At 39.6% G+C, this 18,342-nt stretch overlaps 1 protein-coding gene across 5 annotated transcripts in view; it reads left to right on the top strand.

The window, feature by feature from the left end:
- The first annotated feature begins 1,615 nt into the window (after positions 1 to 1,615).
- Positions 1,616 to 18,342, top strand: part of BANP (BTG3 associated nuclear protein) — a 156,771-nt gene continuing 140,044 nt past the window's right edge. For all 5 annotated transcript variants that reach the window (XM_010579600.1, XM_010579598.1, XM_010579597.1 and 2 more), the window contains exons 1-3: positions 1,616 to 1,694; positions 16,358 to 16,502; positions 17,971 to 18,065. In XM_010579600.1, the coding sequence (XP_010577902.1) occupies positions 16,433 to 16,502; positions 17,971 to 18,065 (165 nt within the window). In that variant the 5' untranslated portion in view covers positions 1,616 to 1,694; positions 16,358 to 16,432. The remainder of the gene's footprint in view (positions 1,695 to 16,357; positions 16,503 to 17,970; positions 18,066 to 18,342) is intronic.

Here is an 18,342-nt window from a genome sequence, read left to right as displayed (position 1 = left end):
ATACTGAAAACACCAGCTTGAGAAGTCACTACGAGCACTTTCTAAGAAAGGCACGGTGCACGTGTCAGCGTAGGTTTCCCTGCCTGAAACACAAAACCCCTCAAGTGCTGTTCTCTGACTGTGTAAATTCCAGACAGATGAGCAGGAGGAATTGCTGGTCCCCTGGGGTCTGAAACGCTTTAGAAACTGGAGCTTTTGTGACATGCACCGTTTAATTTCATACAGGTACAGAAGTCCTGCGGTGGACACCTTGAGTTTGGACAGGACAAAGCTACAGTGCCTGAGAACAGCATTTCAAACCACTAGCCCAAGAGCCACAGCAACAGCTCCATTTAGCCATAGGTCCGCAGATATCAGGGTAGCCAATTACGGCTGAACCAGAGTGGATTCCATTGCACATCGTGACACTGCAGTACTGAATTAAGCATCTCATTTAAGGAATATTTTTATGCAGAACTCTGAAAGTCACCGCTGGCTCTGCTGAAGCTGAAAAATGAAGTGTCATGACGGTCTTGTTTGGGCAACACTGTGATATATAAGGATACAGTAAAGTAACCTAATCTCTGTCTTCTTTCAGAGCTACTTGCATACTTCCTCCATGCTTCCTTTTTGTGCTTTTGAATATTTTTATCATTCCTCAGAGGTTAACAGAAGGTTTTCCACCTTTGCCCAGTCATTCTGTTCTCACACCAAATGCAGGAACAAAGCAACAGAGGAATCAGTCTGATGAGCTAATTTAGCAAATTCCCACTTGCTGCCTGTTCTTCAGCTGTGTTCTGAGCACGGTGACGTTTTTCTCCTTAACATGACAGCTCACGTTCAGATCATCCCATTTCAGCGATGCAAGCACTCAGGAGCCATTTGAGCAGAGAGAAATTTAATGGAAGGACCAGAGAAAGGAGTAGGAAAAGGGAACGTGTCGCTGCGTGAACGGCTTAGGGCAGGCGGCTCTCGAGGTGCAGATATACGTTTAATCTGCTTGCTGACAACTCTGCCGGCCAAATCCTGCGGCTGCGTCGCCGGGCAGGTCTGGAAACGCTTAATAAAAACGAGATGTGACACTGGAGTTTGCGGTAACCCCGAGACGCTGTCGGAGAAGGAATCGCAGAGCCATGCCCAGCAGGACGCGACGGCAGGCTGCGGGACACGGCCGCGCAAAGCACACGGCTGCCTCGACCGAAACGCCGGCAAGGGTCCATCACCCTCCTGGGGCGCAGGGCGAGACCCCGTTGTGGCCTCCCGGTCCGAGCAAGAGGGTTTCGCGGAACCCTCAGGGTTTGTGGCAGGGCGAAGAGGGGAGAGTGTGGGGGACACACACGGTGTGGATGCGTGCGGGTGCGCTGGCTGAGGTGCGGAGGGTGTCGTCTGCGGTGCCTGTGGTACAGGACTACAATTCCCGGCATGCACCGCTCCGGCCGCGTGTACTACAGGTCCCGGCCTGCTCGGCGGGGGCGGCGACGAAGAGCCGACGCGCTGCCCTCTGGGAATTGTAGTCTCTCCCGGCGGCGCGTCGGTGAAGGGCGGCCGCCGGGCCGAGTCCTCCGTGCGCCTGCGCGGGTTCTCGGGGCGGGCGGGGGCCGAGCGGGCGCAGCGGGGCGGCGCCTGCGCGCTGAGGAGAGGGAGATCTCTCGCGAGGAAGGACGCCATTATCGCAGCCGCTCGACAAACACCACGAGAATTCGGCACCGCACACGGTAACCGCGGCGCCCCGCGGCCGGACGGCTGGGGCTGAGCTCCCGTGGGGGGGCCTGACGCCTTGGGCGTATAGCCCCGGCCCTCACAGCTTTCCCGCTCCTCACAGCGTCTCCCGAGCACCCGGGCCGTGAGGCGGCGGCTCCGGGGAGGGGCCGAGGCGGGGGAGGAGGAGGAGGAGGGGGGGGCGCGGGCCCCCGCCTCCTCACCCGGACCGGGCAGGGGGGACTGGGGGGAGTGTGTGTGGATGTGGGGGGCAACCGGGGACTCGCCTCTTCCCGCCGCAGAGGCGCCGGAGCTGGGCCCTCGGCGGGGGGCTGCTCTTCATCGCCTCGCTCCCCGCCTGCCTTCTCGGCGCTTGGGCCTGGGGAGGGGTGTCACACCCCCCCCCACCCCCCCCCCTTACCCGGGGCTCCTCAGTGCCGGCCCCGTCTCTTTCGGGGGGACCGCTGGTCAGCCCTGCGGGGCGTGCGGCGTTTGAGGTGGAGGGTCTGGTCTGTGCCTCCCCCCCGGCAGTGTCCCCGAAGACAGTGACCTCTCTTCCTCCCCACCTCTCCCAGGCTCGTGTTTTCCCATTTTGAGCCTTCCCTTCCTCGGGTCGCGCACACGCGGCACTGCAGGCACGTTTTTGGGAAGGGGAATCGCTCAGCGCACTCCCTCCCTGTCGTAGGAGAGTGTAAATGACTGGTGACATTGGTACTGCCTCTTCCTTTTCTCTCTGCTGCTTGCAGGTAGCGGTAATGGAAAGGGGCTGCTTCTTTTCACCTGCCTGCTAGTCGGGGGGGGGGGAAGGAAATAGTCTCCTGAGGTGCTGTTTTGCGTGTGTGGTCATTTAGGCACAGTCAGGGTTTTTCACATCTATATCGGGGTTGGTATTTTCTAGTCTCTTCATATTAGTGATCTGTTTGACAACACACTCGGTCCTCCCTTTTTCCTTATTTGCAATTCAAGTGTTGCTTTTTTTTACAATTACTCTTTTTTTAAATCCTTGTACAGTGGGAAGTTGTGTACTTAACCAAATAGAGTAATTTTATCCTGCTACGGGACATACAGTTTATGTATCAGTTTATTTTTAGAGCTCTCAAGGGAAGATTATTATTTTTTTTTTTAAGTAAACAATTTTGGAGGGGTATTAGCAACTGAGTGATTGCTGCAGTGGAAGCAGCTTTCAAATTGTAAAATGATAGTTTGGAACGTTTTTTGCTACTTTTTTTGCCTTCTGTGTGAGGTTACCTTGGTGTACACTGTTGATGTTAGACTTTCAAGGAGCAAACATAAAACTTGTAGAATTTTGAGTGCTCCAGCAGGATCTTAAAACAACAAACAAAAAATGAAAACAAAAAAAAGCCTTCGTCTTAATTTCATAGCAGTGCCTCTTGCAACAATGGATTTTCTCTGTTAAAAAGTACTAATATACCTTTAAGATGGATGTCCATAGAAATTGACCAGAATAACAAAAATATGATTCTGAAACTGTATGAGCCTTATTCCGTACATTAAATGACATCTTGGCAGTAGTTCACTTTTCAATAATACATGAAAAGATGTTATGAAGAAAGACTAGTTAATTCATTGAAGAGAGTGAAAAGATTGAGTTTGGGTTTGGGAAACATTCCATCTCCTTCAGAGGATGGAAATATTTTGTAACTTTTTTCTTTGTTTTGTAATTTATAACCTGTTTTACAATGACAATAACTGGCTTTAATGTCTTAATTATCCAGCCGTCTTTAAGTTGTTGTCTGGTTACAGGACAAGTTTTCAATTTTAAGGTTCTTCTAAAGGAGTAATTGATTAATAACATTTGGAGTAATTGAATAATAACATTAAGAGTATGGTAGTAATATAGTGAGCCCTAATTATCAATGTTCACATTTGAAAGGGTTTTTTTACTGCCTGTGCTGCTTTTAACACAGTACAACATACTTGTTCTATACTGTTTTGGACTAAGTAGGTGAAGAAAGATGAGCATATAGTCATAGCTCCATGTAACCAGAAGCGCTACTTAGGGTTTACCTTGATTTTGCAAGGAGTAATGCTGTGCTGTGGGATTCAGAGCCACATTAATTACAGTAAAATGCTCACATTTGCAAGGACTTGAAGTTGTCTCTCTGGTCTTTTATCTTGAGCTTTTCCCTAAACTTGTAAAGCATCATTTGTGCAGGAAGAATACATGCCTTTATTTTGTCAGAACTTGAATGTCTTCGTATCTTTCATTGAAGAATGCCTTGAATTGAAATTGCTGTGATGCTCCTTAGAAAGTAAAGACTCTCTCAGTACATTCATTTTGAAAGGAAGAGATGGGTATTTCCCGTTGTGCGCAGAAGCTCTTGTCCCAGAGATCTACAGAAACTGTTTATGTGAATTGAGCAGAACAGCAAGAGCTACTTGTAGGAGGACACAATGCAAGTCTAATGATTAGAATTAGAACAACAAAATGTCTATGTATACTAAACTTTGCCAATAAAATTTTTTTCACAGATTTGATTTCCTTTAGTTTGAAACTTGATATTTAGTTGTTAACTATTGAAGTAATTTTGTTTTCTGTTTTTTACATATTCATTAAAGGGCTAAATCATAATCTTTTTTTTTTTCAGGTAAAATAAAAAGAATAAAATGTCTTTGAAGTCATGTCAAACACTTGTTTCCTTGCAGTTCTAGGTTTTTAAAGCTACTGTTAAGTGCTTAGTTTTGCCTACCACTTGTTAGACTGCATGTTAAGACGTTAAGCAAAAGTGAACAAAAGGATTAACTTCGTAAAATCCTTTGCATTTGGGACTTCAAATAAAATAATTTGTAACGTTGTCTGTTGAACAAAATTATTTTATGTTGCTTCCTGCTTGTAAAACCCTGACTTAGTCCACTTAAGGGAAGTTCAAATTTTCCTCTGAAAATTGGAGCACATGTATTTTATGATGAAAAAAGAATGCATCTCTCCTACCTGTGGAGTGAATTCATAGCAACTGTAAAGCTAAACACCCCTTCCTTCCCTGCTCCGTAGACACAAATGTGTCTGTTAACATGTACCAACTTATCTCGCTTTAATGTCCTATGAATGTGTATATACAGTCTTGCAGGTTTAAAGCTGGAGTTACCTTTTTTTTTCCTAGAGGAGGGAGGGGGAATGGCAAAACAGGATCAGACTGTACTAATGTAAGTATTTCAGAATGTGAAGAACTACTCGTTCTACGTTTTTCTACTGAAATGATGTTCTTCAGTTTATTTTCATATGTATTTTTGGTAAGAATTTAAAAATACTAGTATTGTCCCTGTGTTTTAAAACAGTGCTAAAGTCTGTTTCACCAGCTTGAATGTTTCCTTTTTCTAGATAGCCACAGGAGGTAAATCTATTAGAAGACTTTTGAGTAAGCAGATGACTTGTTGTATATTTTATGTTGGCCATCATGCTTTTTGATAGTAGAAGCCTGTGCCAATATTGGGGTCTGTCCTTGCACCCCTCCCGGAACTGCTAGATCAGAAAGTTTTTCCAGCGTCTAGAAGATCAGCAGTGCACATACTAGGAAAAATATAAAATGATTAAAAAAAAAATTATATTATTCCCTTTTCTTGTCAGAGATTCTGTTTTAGGTAAGCCAAACACGTAAGAACAAAGCATTTTGCACACATTTCCCTGGAACTTGAGCCAGGTGTTTGTCATAGTGTATACTGGTCCTGGGGTATGTGCTGAGTTTAGACTGAGCAACTTTCCGAGGCAAAGCCTCTAAGTGATTGAGCAAAGTCTCTTTCCTGCAAACAGGCAATTAAACTGGGAGGTTACAGTATTAGAAAGTCTTAATTCCTTCTGCCAATGAAAAACGTGCACTAAGCAAGGGTGTCTTACAAAGCACACTGAAGGAGGTCACGTTCGGGTATGTATGTCTTATTCCTACACCCTGCCTCCATGTTTATTTTTTGTTTCTGTAGAAGAGCTAGTTTTAACATGGTGAAGGAATATGATGGTCAGAGGAAAACAGTTTCTGGCATGGTGTCCGTGCTCCGGTACACAGACCTGATGGTAGATTGTGGGAGAGTGCCCCATGACGTGCACACAATGTCTTGGAGCTGAGGAAAGTAGCGGCTTTGGAGATGGAACAGTTGAGCCACATGGAAGTGGCTTCTCAGCAGTGCTGTTTTGTTGCAAACCAGCATGGGGCAAGATGTGTTTTCCTCAGCAGTCTCTTCTGGTTGAAATTTCACTGATGGGAATTTTCATCACACTGTTCAAGTCTTAGCGTAGCGTGTTGTTGGTAATGCGATGGAGTTGTGATGTTGGAGCTACGCTCATATTTCTCAGGGTGTGCGTGGCTCAAGAGTATAGCTCCAAGATGCAGGGCTTAGTGTTGCTTTCATTTTTATCTACACAGTAACAAGTCATTTCTGCAGTGTGTCAGCTTCCAGAAACACATCCAAGCCATTTTCTGCACTAACTAAAGTTTTTAAATGATCTTTTACTTGGCCTTAAGTAGGGAACTTTCCGATTCTTGATGATTGAAAAATATGGATGTTGTTAAACTTGGAGAAATCTGTGTCAGAGCCAGTTTTTAGTTTGATCGAAGATGTCATACTTACATCTGCCTACAGCTGTGATTTCAGTTTGAAATGTACTCTGGATTTAGTGATATCTTTAACTCTTTAGAGGAAATAATAGTCTTCAACCTAAATCTGGTGTTTATGGAAGTGAATAATTGGATATTTTTAGTAATTAAAAAGTCCAGTTCTATCTACCATAACTTCAAGAATTAATTTTTTTCCACTTTTAATGCTTTTTCCTCAGAAAGCATGAGATTGTTATGGTTTTTTTTCCACATTTTGGATAATTTCTAATAAAGAAGAAACTCATTTAACACCCCCCAACCCCAATTATCATACACTTTTTAGCAACATATTTAAAAGTAATCATTTTCTGTTTACACTAAATTGCAGTGTTTGGTCTGTGAAGTGAAGTAATATTTGCTTTGGCAGAGTTAGTAATACAAGATTCCCCTTGGGAATTCAGTAGTTCAATCCTTCAGACAGAAGTCTTATCCAGGTAATTTTTTTTTTTTCTATATAGTATGGTTGCTAGCTTATTCTTCACTCAGCCTTTCTTCTAGGTCTGTTTATAAACCTGGAATAAATTTTGTTGGAAGGCTTGAAGAATCATGGGCTCTTTTGGTAATGTAACTGTTGGCATGTGGTCATTGATGCCAAAATTGGTGGTAAGACTTCCTTTGGAGTCAGCAAGTCTCATGGTATATTGGTGTGCCTTTTCCCACTGAGGCAGACCCCAACCCCACTGAAGCTTCATGATGGTGAGGGCTTCTGAAAGAGGGAATCTTCATGGCAAATTTAATCGACTCTAAAATTTTTCCTTTGGTAAATGTTTCTTATTAAATAATTGCATGGAGTTAATGGCCTTGCCATTTCAGTGGTCATTTAAAATTTAAAGTACCATCTGTGATACTATTCATTAAGTTGTTTTCTTGAATACAGAGAATTTTTTTTTTTAATGAGGGGGGGAAATTACTTTGTGATACTGAAATGATTGGATAACATAATGAAAAACTGGGCTTTCAGATGTGTAAGTCGAAAACTATGCTGATTGTCTTAAAATCTCTTTATTTCCCATCTTTTCATCTTGACCGTATACTTTCAGTCTTGCAAAAGGGAAATCAACTTAATATTGCATAGTTTTTCACAAATATCAAATGGTTGCATGGTAAAATAGAGATAATGAAAGTGTTAAGCAGGAAGGAAACCTTGTGGGATAGCTACTTAATATTGCAATAGTTAATGAAGCAACGTTAGAGATGCGTGCAAATGCTTTTGTTAGGTATAAATTATTATGTAGGTGGTCAGTATTCAGAAGCTGTCATTTATTCAGCAAGTTTTAGCAAGTGTTTTCATATTAAAAAATTTTTTCACCTCCTTCTCTCTCCCGGTAGCATCTGATGGTTTTTTAGAACTGTTATTTTTAGTTGTAACCCTTTTGTTTTGCTATTTATTTCCCACTTTCTGAAGGGGGTTAAAATATTAAATAAATAGCTGGTATCTAGATCTGTTATTCTTCTCATACATATATTCCTTAAAAAATCCTTTTGAGTTGAACCAGTAGTTAGTTGTACAGAAAGTATCTCTGAGACTTTCTGATCAACACACAGTATTGTTAGCTAGAAAACAGCTACAAACATATCATGTAGTCTTAAAGAACTTTTCAGCTTTTTGAAGCATCCACTTCAAATGGGAAATTAGAGTTAAAATTTCTCAAAATTAATTATTTCAGTCTATGCCATTGAGATTTCAAAATGTTTTAATATCAGAACACCCACCCCACCCAAATGAAGTAATGAAACTCAAATTTGATAGAAATTGTATTCTCCAAAGTATTCTTTCATATGCAAGTTTAGGGTCAAAGACCTGCTGATAAACCTTGTCCCAGTTTACACATCCTTGCTGGGGGAAAATGTGCTCCCTTGATCCTTCATGAAATAACTTACATTTCATGAGCATAATGCAGATCCCTCTGCTGCAAAGGAGCCTTGTCTGAAAGAGACTATGTTCTGATGTCTGTAAAATGTGTTTGTACTGCTTGTGCCCTTACTCCAAGTGTTTGATTCCTGGAACTGGAAGAACACTTAACAGCTCTCTGTCAGCTTCTCAGCTACCTCTGCAGATCTGTTGAATAGCAGTGGCGAAGCTCATTTGCTGTGTTACTTTGTCCTGCTGCTTGGGAAAGTTACAGTGTGGTGCAATAACTTCGGGTGATACCTGCTCTGAGTTAGTACTGAGTTGATTTCATAGCTGGTGATACTTCAGCTACCAGTGTTTTCTGGAATATTGGCTTTCCAAAGAAAGTTCCGCTCTTCTTCCCCCCACTTCAGTTCTTAACTCACTTCTCAGTAAAGGCCCTATGAGGTGTTTAAAAATCACTGTTGTTTCCTCTCTGTTTCCCCTGCAGGAGGAATAATACCAACTCTTTTAAAATAACACCTTTTATTCATGAAGCAGGCAGATATTGCACCTTGGGGTTTTTGGGGAGGAATTTTTTTTTTTTTTCCCCCCCAGCTGGGAAAATTGAATCCTGGATAGTGTGTGCAGTGATCCCTTGGTGGACCAGTAGCACACATCATACTAGACCTGTTGTTGCTGAAGTCTGTAGACCACTGTGGTTTCTTTCATGTTAAAAGAAGCATAACATTTTAATGTCCTTTGAGTTTTGTGATGGAGAATAGGGAACAAAGCACTCAGAATTCAAATATTTAAGTACAATGTTTTGACTGCTGTATAATCCACTTATTGCAGTATTAAACTTCAAGCAAAGTTTTGCTCTTTCTCATGTATGTAATGTTCTGGTAAGAGCTTTCTGCTTGTGTATAACATGACAATGAATTCGGGTGCAGTTGTATTTTTGTTCCATTCATTTTTCCTGTTCATTCGTGTTTCAGCTAGAAATAGTATTAGTGTAGTTCTTGGTTTTGATTTTACCTGTTTAGCAGGAATGTAATTTTGCTAGGAACATATGAAAGTACTCCTGAATAGGAAATTTACAGGACCAAACTTACTCTCTCTTTCTGAGGATAGTTTCTGGTGTCAACAGGCCCAGCGGTACAACTGTGTCTATGTAAAGACATAGGCACAAGTGGGTTAGGTGTGGTGTTTTAAGGTGTGCTTTGGATCTGACATTGTGGAGCTGCCGTCATTAATTGGAGTACGCTCTGCAAGTGTTCAAGTCATGCTGATAATCTTACCAAAATACATCCTTTCCCAACATCTGCAGGATGTTCTGGAGTTTGAGGCACAAAAGAAAAATACTTTTATCAGTGTTACAGTTCTTGTAAAGATCTAAGATCTGCCCCTAATAATTCTGATTGTGTTAGGCAGCGGTTTGAAATTCCTAAAGTTGATATGAAGTATCACAGAAAAATAAATTGAGGTTATTAAAAAAAACTAGTAACTTCTGCCTTCAAATGAAGGTGCAGTTACCCAAAATTCAAAGGACAGCTGGACTACCCATCTCAAAAAAAAAAAAGTCTAATCATGGGTAGAAGTTCTTTGAGGCTGGGAGACACTTTTATGTAAATAATAAGAAACTAATTCTGGAAGTTTGTTGAATTTAAGTACTTGTAGGGTTTTTTTGGAGCTGTTATCAATAAAGATTCTCCATCTAGTGGATGAAAACAATAAAACAACATGACTACACCTGGTTTTGCATACTGCATTTGCTGTCTGGGCAGTACTTGTTTCATATTTGATGGTTTTCAGCCATACATACAAATTGTGCCCAGCATTAATGACCTGTGCCCTGAGTAATTATACTATAATGCAGGAAACTGACCTCTGCCTTATGGCACTGAATCTGCAAACACTTATGTATATCTAGTCCAAATGGGTAGTCTCATTAAGTGCAATGGGTTTACTATATGTCTGTAACATTAAATTCAGACTTTTTTGCATGTCTAAGCACCTGAAAGTGTAGTTATAATAGGTGTTAACATATCCTGCCTAGCTCACTTTGATAATTATATCAAAGATGTGACAGTGTGGGTGTTGGCACATGACAGCAGCAAGCGCGTTTTTACAGGGTCCACAGAGAACTTGTGCTTAAGTTGCTGGTGTATGTGGCCACACACTCAATGCTGTTGTTCTTGTGCCAGAACGTGTTAAGCTGGTGTGAGTACACTGGAAAGCAGGACAGTGGTATTTCTGTTTTAGTTTGTTGTACATTGTGTTAGGATTGTGGCCAATGGCAACGTATTAGAAGAAAAAGACATCCAAGCAAAACAGTGGCTTGTACCAGGGGGAATGGGAAAAAAAAAAGGGGGGGGGGGAATAGTTCTAGAAGCAAAACAATAAAACAATAATAATAATGTGAGCTTTTGTAGCGCTATTTGAGAATTTCTGTCTTCCTGCAAGATTTTGTACTCCAAAGAAGTTTCAAGTTCCTTTATTCTTGGAGCAGCTGTTTCCTTTTTCCTGTTGCTATCTGTATTTTAAGAACTTGTACTGGAGTCCATCAGCATAGCATCTCTGAGTGGTATTTATTTTGTATATCTACAGAATGTTATGGCTGGTGGCCATGCTTTCACAGATAAGGAATGTTTCTATTATGTTTTGGGAGGATAGCTTTTTTTTCCTGATCTTTGGCTGATCTAAAGATGCCTGTATATTATTACACTAATTTTTTAATTGTTAAACTGAAATGCTTGTGTAGTTTTACTATGAAATTTACTTAAAACACAATGTTTTTACTTACCTTTTAAGGTGGATTGAGAATAAGGATGAAAGCTAAACAGATGTTAAGAAAGATTAGAATATTCTCTTTTGTAGTTTCTAGTAGTAATAAAGAAGTGTAAATTCTGATCCGCCCCCCCCCCCCCCCCAAAATGGTTTTCAACTTCATTCTGATAAGACTGCAGCTTCAGAGTTAGAGCATAAGGGAGGCTGGTAGCTCTTGTATTTACAGTGCATTTAACCCTGCATGCTGTTAAATTGTTGCTTTTTATTATGTTATTCCTCATCTGTTACAGTGCATTAACATTTGCACTGATGTGGCTTGTTGGGGAATTATTAATTAGTGTAGGAAGGCTCTGTTCCTGCTGCCAACTAAAGTGACTTTATCTTACAGAAGAGTCCAGGCTTGGGGATTATAAAAAAGTTGCAAGTCACATAGCAAGACTAAAAGAACACTGTCAGGTTCTGAGCCTTGTAATACCCGTGAACAACTTCATGTATCACATTACGTGAACATTTCCCAGTTCTTTCCATGGGACTACTCATAGGACAGTCTTGTCAATGCAGGAGATCTGTTGCCAGGTTAGCCAGGGTTATAACCTGAGCATGCTGGTTTTTCGTCATTAAGACTATCATGTGAAAAATCTTATTTGGTACTTGGAGTGCCTTTTTGCTGGTTTTGCATAATTTGCTTCCAGAGTGGATTTAACTGAGCTGCACAAAGGCATTCTTGGTGTGGATTATTCTTTGCACAGAGACTTAAAGCTCAGTGGTCCTTGTGGGCTGTTTCCCTGAAGGGACAAGAACTCAGGGAAGTTGAACTGACTTAACTAAAGCAGTAGAGTTAATGAGTATTATGTTCTCTATGGATCTTCACTTTCAGAGGGTGGATGATCTTTATACTATAATCCTTTTACAGCATAAGGTCATTTTACTTCTGCACAAAGTTGTCCTCACAGAGGATTAATGCACTTGCATGCATGTATCAGATACATTCTTATCATTAGGCTTGCCTTTGTAGTCTAGCTGGTTTGCTGTTTCAGAAAACTTTTGTAAGTGTCAGCAAATCATAGCTCTTTGCAAGATAAGGACCTTTGTTTGTGCCATTCATGGTAGATATTAGGCTCAGAAAAATGGGCAGATTGGCTAATAGTGGTTGTATAAAGAAGAATATGTATTTCAAACTGGAATGACATATTCGAAAAATGGCCTTAATTGATTTAAAGGAAAGTGAAATGAAGGAGAAGAAAAACATTTGGGGCCTTTGGGTTGGTCAAAGTAAAATGGCACCCTTCAGGTTTTTTTACACAATCAGAAGTAAATTTTTGTCATAGTGCAAGTTGAAGTATGAGGTAAGTTTTTTTTCATTTATCAATAGCACTGAGAAATATTAGTCGGGGGAGTGATTAGCTGCTCAAATAAGAGAAGTTCAATTAAACACTCTATGTAGACTAGAGCTTTGGAATTTTTTTTTTAAATATAGTGTTTACCCTTGCTAATTAGTATGAGAGAGAAGGTTTATGTTTTGTGCATGTTTTTATATGTTAACAAGACATTGGATGTTTTTGATTATACACTTTGGAATGATGCCCTGAGACTTTGTAAAGCCATCAGATATTTCAGTAAAAGGTTTGTTTACTAGGGACTGCTCAAAAGAATTATTCTGAATTAATGTTTTAAAATAGATTAATTAAATTGCATTAAACTTGTGTGTGGAAAAGCTAATCTGGAATTCAGGTGAATTTAATTTAGTTGCTTACAAATATTAATTTCCTTAATTAAACAAAGGCTACCTTAATTCTGTGCTAAATGTATCGATTCTGAGTAGCAGTATTGGCAGAGATATTTAGTGCACTTTATCTAATCTGCTTTAAATTTATACTTTCAGTTGTCTCTGATTAGTTTTTCAGAGTGTTCCAGTACTAGAACCACCTCCCAGTAAGTGGTTGTAGGAATGCTCTAGGCTTTTTGCTCCCCTTTTTGGCTTTGTTTCTGAATATGAGAAGCCAAGAATGGGGAGGAGTGTTCGTCTACTTTCAACTCATAATACGTAATAGGGAAATTAATATCTTTAAGTTTTGATGGGTGATGAAATAGACTGTATTCATTATTAGAAGATTTAGTTCTGTTACTCCGTATTGATGCTTGTTCTGTCTTGGAATCAATCTTAGGACTGTTTTCTCAAATTTTGAAATCATATTTTTCCTTTAGGAGGTAAGAGGGAACTAATGCAGTATGTTTGCTATGTGTGATTATTTCCATTATTCACTGTGATTAAAAAGTGAGACAATTTTTAGTGTGTGCTACTTTATAAAACAGGAATGGGTTTCTGGTGGGTTTCCTAGGCAAGGGTTGCCAAAGTAGGGTCTGGCCTGGGGTGGGGAAAGGGTGGACAGTAAAAGAGCTGATCTGGGAATGGGTTACATGGTGCAAGAGGTCTGAAGGGTTAGAAATGCTTGAGGTAACTGAGATTTGAAGGCACCCAGGGCTGAAGTGGGAATGGAGCTGGGAGGAAATTCCTCTGATACACACCGTAACCTGTTTTTCAGTCTTTGCATTGGGTAAGAGTTGAAGCAGTCTTTTCCAACCCTCCAAAAAGCCCTCTGGGAGAAGTGAGGAGTGCAGCATAGATCCACCTAAATAAATGGCTCAGCTGGAGTCAGTTTGAGTTTGGCTGGCCAAGGCCTCCTGTAGTGTATGTGTTAATGAGATATTTTCCATTGTCTGGTATAAGCTGTCTTCCCATATCTCTCCCCCAGATAATGGCAAATTGACTATAAAATATTACTCTGTTGATCAAACTTCCACATGCTGGTTGGGGGAGTAAAAGTGGGCACATTTTATGTCCCTGATGTAGTTTATCCTCAGCTTCCTGTTAATATTTCTTTCTTATAGCTTAGTATTTGTTCCAGGTAATATTTCAGCTTTGCCTTCTTAATGCCAATGTACATATACTTAATTTAGATTTAATGGGGACTAGGGTTTCAGCCAGAAGAAAGAAAGGAGAAAAAGAAGGCTGTGAATGTATAGCAAACATCAAGAAAAGAAGTGTTTTTCTTGAGGAAATGCTGGTAAATACTTCACTGAGTAAAATATGTGGAAACTACATTGGTGAAGTTATTCTGAATTTGTTGACTGAGGCTTTTTAAAGCTGATAAATTAATCTAACTCTAATGCTGTTAAATTTTATAATAAATTTTATAGGCATTTTAATCAAGTTGTGATAGCTGCTGTGGTTGTAGTACCCAATGTAGCTTACTTGGGCATTGCTTTCCTAATCCACACATCTAGTGTCAATAACAAATTTATTTGTTTTCCCCTTATGTTTTGATACAGGAGCTCACTGCGTCTGGTGACAGCAGAAGTATATTTTGTTCTGCCTGTTGAGAAGGCAAAAATGTGTTCTGTCAGAGTGTTGGCTAATTGCCTATGAGCTGTTTCTGACTTACTGAAATTGTCATAAAATTTGTTTAAATGGAAATAAATACAAATATTATGAAGACACATTGCTGTGTACGTGTAGTAGTTGTTCTGCCGATCACAGTTTGGTTGTTGTGCCCTTGTTTGAAGACTCCGTGACAGAATATTTTGGTGGTACTTTTCTGATGTGAGGTTGAATACTTTCAGACTATGACCCATGAGAGGTGGAGACCAGATGTCAGAAGTGTGAAATTATTTTTTGTTTGTGTTGAAGAAAGGTTTAATTTCAGTGATTTTTTTTTTTTTTTTTTTTAAATAATGAATTTTGGAAGGCTAAATACGTGCATCACATGAAGTATTAAAGTGGATTTAAACAAAAGCATTGCAAATCCTTTGGAATGTTTTATAAAACATTGATGTATTTGTAGCTGTAACTGGTTTAAATGCAACACGTGAATTATCAGTGAAATCTTGAATTGTGTAAATAGTTTTAAAAGTTGGGTTTGTTCTAGTTTGTTCTTTTTTCGTGTTTGGAGTGGCGGATGTCTTCCTTCAGGTTGAGGGCAGGGTTCTTAATATTACTAGCAGTATGTAACATTATGAAACAGTAACTGTAGCACAGCTGGTTTATTATGTTAAGCCTGGCTGGTTACCAGGATTTCTCAGAAATGGCAAATACAATTTGCCAAAATGGCATCCGTATGCACTAATGTATTGCCAGGTTTTTTGGGCGTGCTGCCACAGTCTGTGCTGTCCCAACAGTTTTTCGCCATGATCAGAATTTCAAATGACTCAGTATTGGCAGTGCTGGTATTTTGAGTAAACAATTCTGATATGCGGGGAGTCCTCCTTTGGAGATGGGCTTTCACAGTGTGCAGTGGTTGCTCAGGCCAGTCTCAGAATTCTTCTGTAGGTTGTGTCGCTCTCTTCAAAAATTTTTACTCTACCTGTCTGGCTTAATGGCTTTCTTGTGCTCAAGTGGAAGAGGGAAAGAGGAAAATCTTTATGCATCATTGGATTTGATTTAGTGTTAGTGTTAAGGGATGAATTACCATTTCTATTGGTAAACCTCAAATCTCTCTAGTGTTTTTTGCTTCAGGTTATAAAGGAAAAAATCGGCTGATCTCTTGGTATTCATTGTCCATCTCTTTGTAAACCGAGGGAAAGCACAGATACGAATGGTTCCAGTGATTTTAATTAAATTTTACAGGCTGAAGGTTTCTCTTAAAACACTAATAAATAATCTTGACAGAGAATTCCAAGGGAGCAGGGCTGAGAAACATTTTGGCTTTACAATCAGGACCATATTCTGAAAATAGGCCCATCAGAATTGAGCTGTAGAAAAACCAGGCAAGTTCAAGAAAAAAGGTGAAGTTTTGCTTCAAGTGTAGTAGTAATTAGCTGTGAGGAAGCTCCCTTGTTCTCACTGAATGTTTATGAAGATTTTGGAGGCCTGTTAAGATTCATACATGTAAGTGTCTTGTGTGCATGTAGATCTGTACAGAATGCAGTAACTGCAAATCTAATGTGGCTTGGGAGCTTCATATGCTTTTGCGACATCAAGACTAAATACTAAAGTCTGATCACTTCCAAGAGCTAAGTAATAATTTGTAAATTAAAACCCTGCAATTTAGGAGTGGTCTTGTATGCTCTTAAAACTTCTAAAACAAAAAATCAATTTAAAAGAAAACATTTTATTTTGTATTTTATACTGGCGAGCTACCAAATCTCTGAAGCTAAATGTTCTCTTTATCCATTTGGAAAATGCAGAAAGGTGGATCAGCAAGGAAAGCTTGACCTCTTGTCTCAGTCCTAGTATAGAAAGATTTACTCATAGAGGTGATGCAGGTAGTTTAGTCCTTTGCTCTTTGATGAGGCTACTGAATAAAGTAGCAGTTAATACCCACTGGATGATCGCTGGAAGTCGGTCATTTCTTTTAGGAACTGCATCTCCTTTTATAGAGGAAGAATGAAAAAACAAAGGTAGTATTGATATATCAAGTATATCTGTATTAACACTCTTCTTGCTGTTTTTCAGGATTGCATGACTTGTAAAATTACTTATTTGGGGACCTGAAGTAGTGTTTGACTGGATATTGCTGCCTGGTTCTGAATGATGTCAGAACAGGATTTGGCAGATGTTGTTCAGATTGCTGTTGAAGACTTGACTCCAGATAACCCAGGTACAGTAGAGGTGGTGGTGATGGCGTGAGAGAGATCATTTATAGTATTGCCCATTAACAAGGTGGAAATCACTGTTGAGCTTTTCTTAAAAATATAAAGCAGTGCTGCTGATTTTTTTTTTTTTTCCTGAGGTGCCTCTTAAGACTACATACCAGGTTTTCAGTAGCTTAACTTGTATATCTTCAATATCCTTTAGATCAGATTTTTTTTTTTTATTCTACTTTTCTTTTAAAGGCTTTATTGCCTGGGGATTTTTTTGTGCAGGGGTAGACTAGTGCTGAAAACTTTGAATGAAATATGGCCTCCTGCAATCTTTTGTTTTTCTTCAGACCAAATAGATGTTTTAGGCTTTCCCTCAAATGAGAGCTATCACCCATCTATTATGAATTGTTGTTTTACTTGTAAAATAGTTTCTCATACATTATTAAAATTCTTCGTATGTATAACAAAATTACAGTAAAAATGAAAACCACTTCTGAAAGCAAATATTGTGATATCCCTTGCTTAGAACTTGACCTACTAAGTGAAAACGTGTTGAGATCAGCTATAGTCATAGATCCTATGCTGCCTTTACATGCGAGTAAGTGACTGAAAGAACAGTAACTACTGTTATGGAAAACAGAAACGCATATCAAAAAACTTTTTTCTGATGCAAAACAAAACAGTTACTTCAGAAATGTTCCCAAAGAGTTGGAGAAGCTGGCACCTGCCTGTCCTAGGCTGGCTGGGAACTTGGTGTTTAGTTTTGTCAGCTGTGGGTGGTATGGTCAACCTTAAGCAAGTCTTGCTTTGCTTAGTTTGGTAAAGGAACTTGAACCTTGTCCAATCTTGGGTGATGCTCTGACCCTGAGGCTGTTCAGGGCTCTATCTCTTGATTTTACCAGCCAGGCCTTCCAGTTCTAAATTCAGTTTTTCTTTTTTTTGTTACTGATTTCTTCAAAATGTTTGCCTTTAGATGAAAGGCTATTAGAACCTCTAGGTCTGCATATCTAAGTAATTATTTTGGAAAGCTTGCAGGATTTTGTTCATCTATACTGGGGAAAAGTAACCCGCTACTGCACCGAGTAGTGGGTGTAATTCTGTCTTTGTACAGAACTTCATTAGTACTTTTTATGGTTTTGTATAAACATGAGGGTTCAGAAGCCTGTAGAATCTGTCAAAGCAGAGCAGCTAATGTGGCAACTCTGCTACCTCATGGTAAGTTCCTAATAAAAAAAATCCAAGGTAATGCATGAGTGTTACATCCTCAGTGCATTTGCAACAAAGACTTGGATATGGATAAATGTTTTTTGAGAAGCAGTAAACCGTTGTCATGTATTTAAGAGAAACTCCCAGTAAGTGTAAAAGAATACAGATGTTAATTAAATGCCTTTTACATTTTTTTGTTTTATCCATTTAATGTATTTTTAATTTGAGCCTTGTCCTCTTATATTCTAAACCGTGGCAATGCTTATTTTTTCTTTGCAGTTGTGTTGGAGAATCATGAAGTGACAGATGATGATGTAGAGCCTGCTCTGAAACGTCAGCGTATAGAAATTAACTGCCAGGATCCCTCTATTAAGGTTATGATAATGCCTTTTTCTGTTTTTATTTGTAATACCAATTAAGTTAGCTTTCTTAGGGAAACATACTAAAAGAAAAGAATGTAAAATAAACTGTTTATACATAATACCGGAATTATTCTTAGCCTTCTTGTAACTGTGTGTTCATTTTTGTGCATAAATTTTAAAATCTGGTTGATTGGCTAATTTTCCAGTGTAAAATCAGTAGCAAGAATTTTATATGCATTATGAAATGTCATCAGAATTAATTCCAGTCACTCAAACATCACTATTAGTA

The sequence above is a fragment of the Haliaeetus leucocephalus genome, unplaced genomic scaffold (genome assembly GCF_000737465.1).
Source record: "Haliaeetus leucocephalus isolate CR32 unplaced genomic scaffold, Haliaeetus_leucocephalus-4.0 Scaffold668, whole genome shotgun sequence".
In the NCBI taxonomy this organism is placed as follows: domain Eukaryota; kingdom Metazoa; phylum Chordata; class Aves; order Accipitriformes; family Accipitridae; genus Haliaeetus; species Haliaeetus leucocephalus.
The sequence above is the reverse complement of the archived record's forward strand: the minus strand, read 5'-3'. Positions and strand labels throughout refer to the sequence as shown.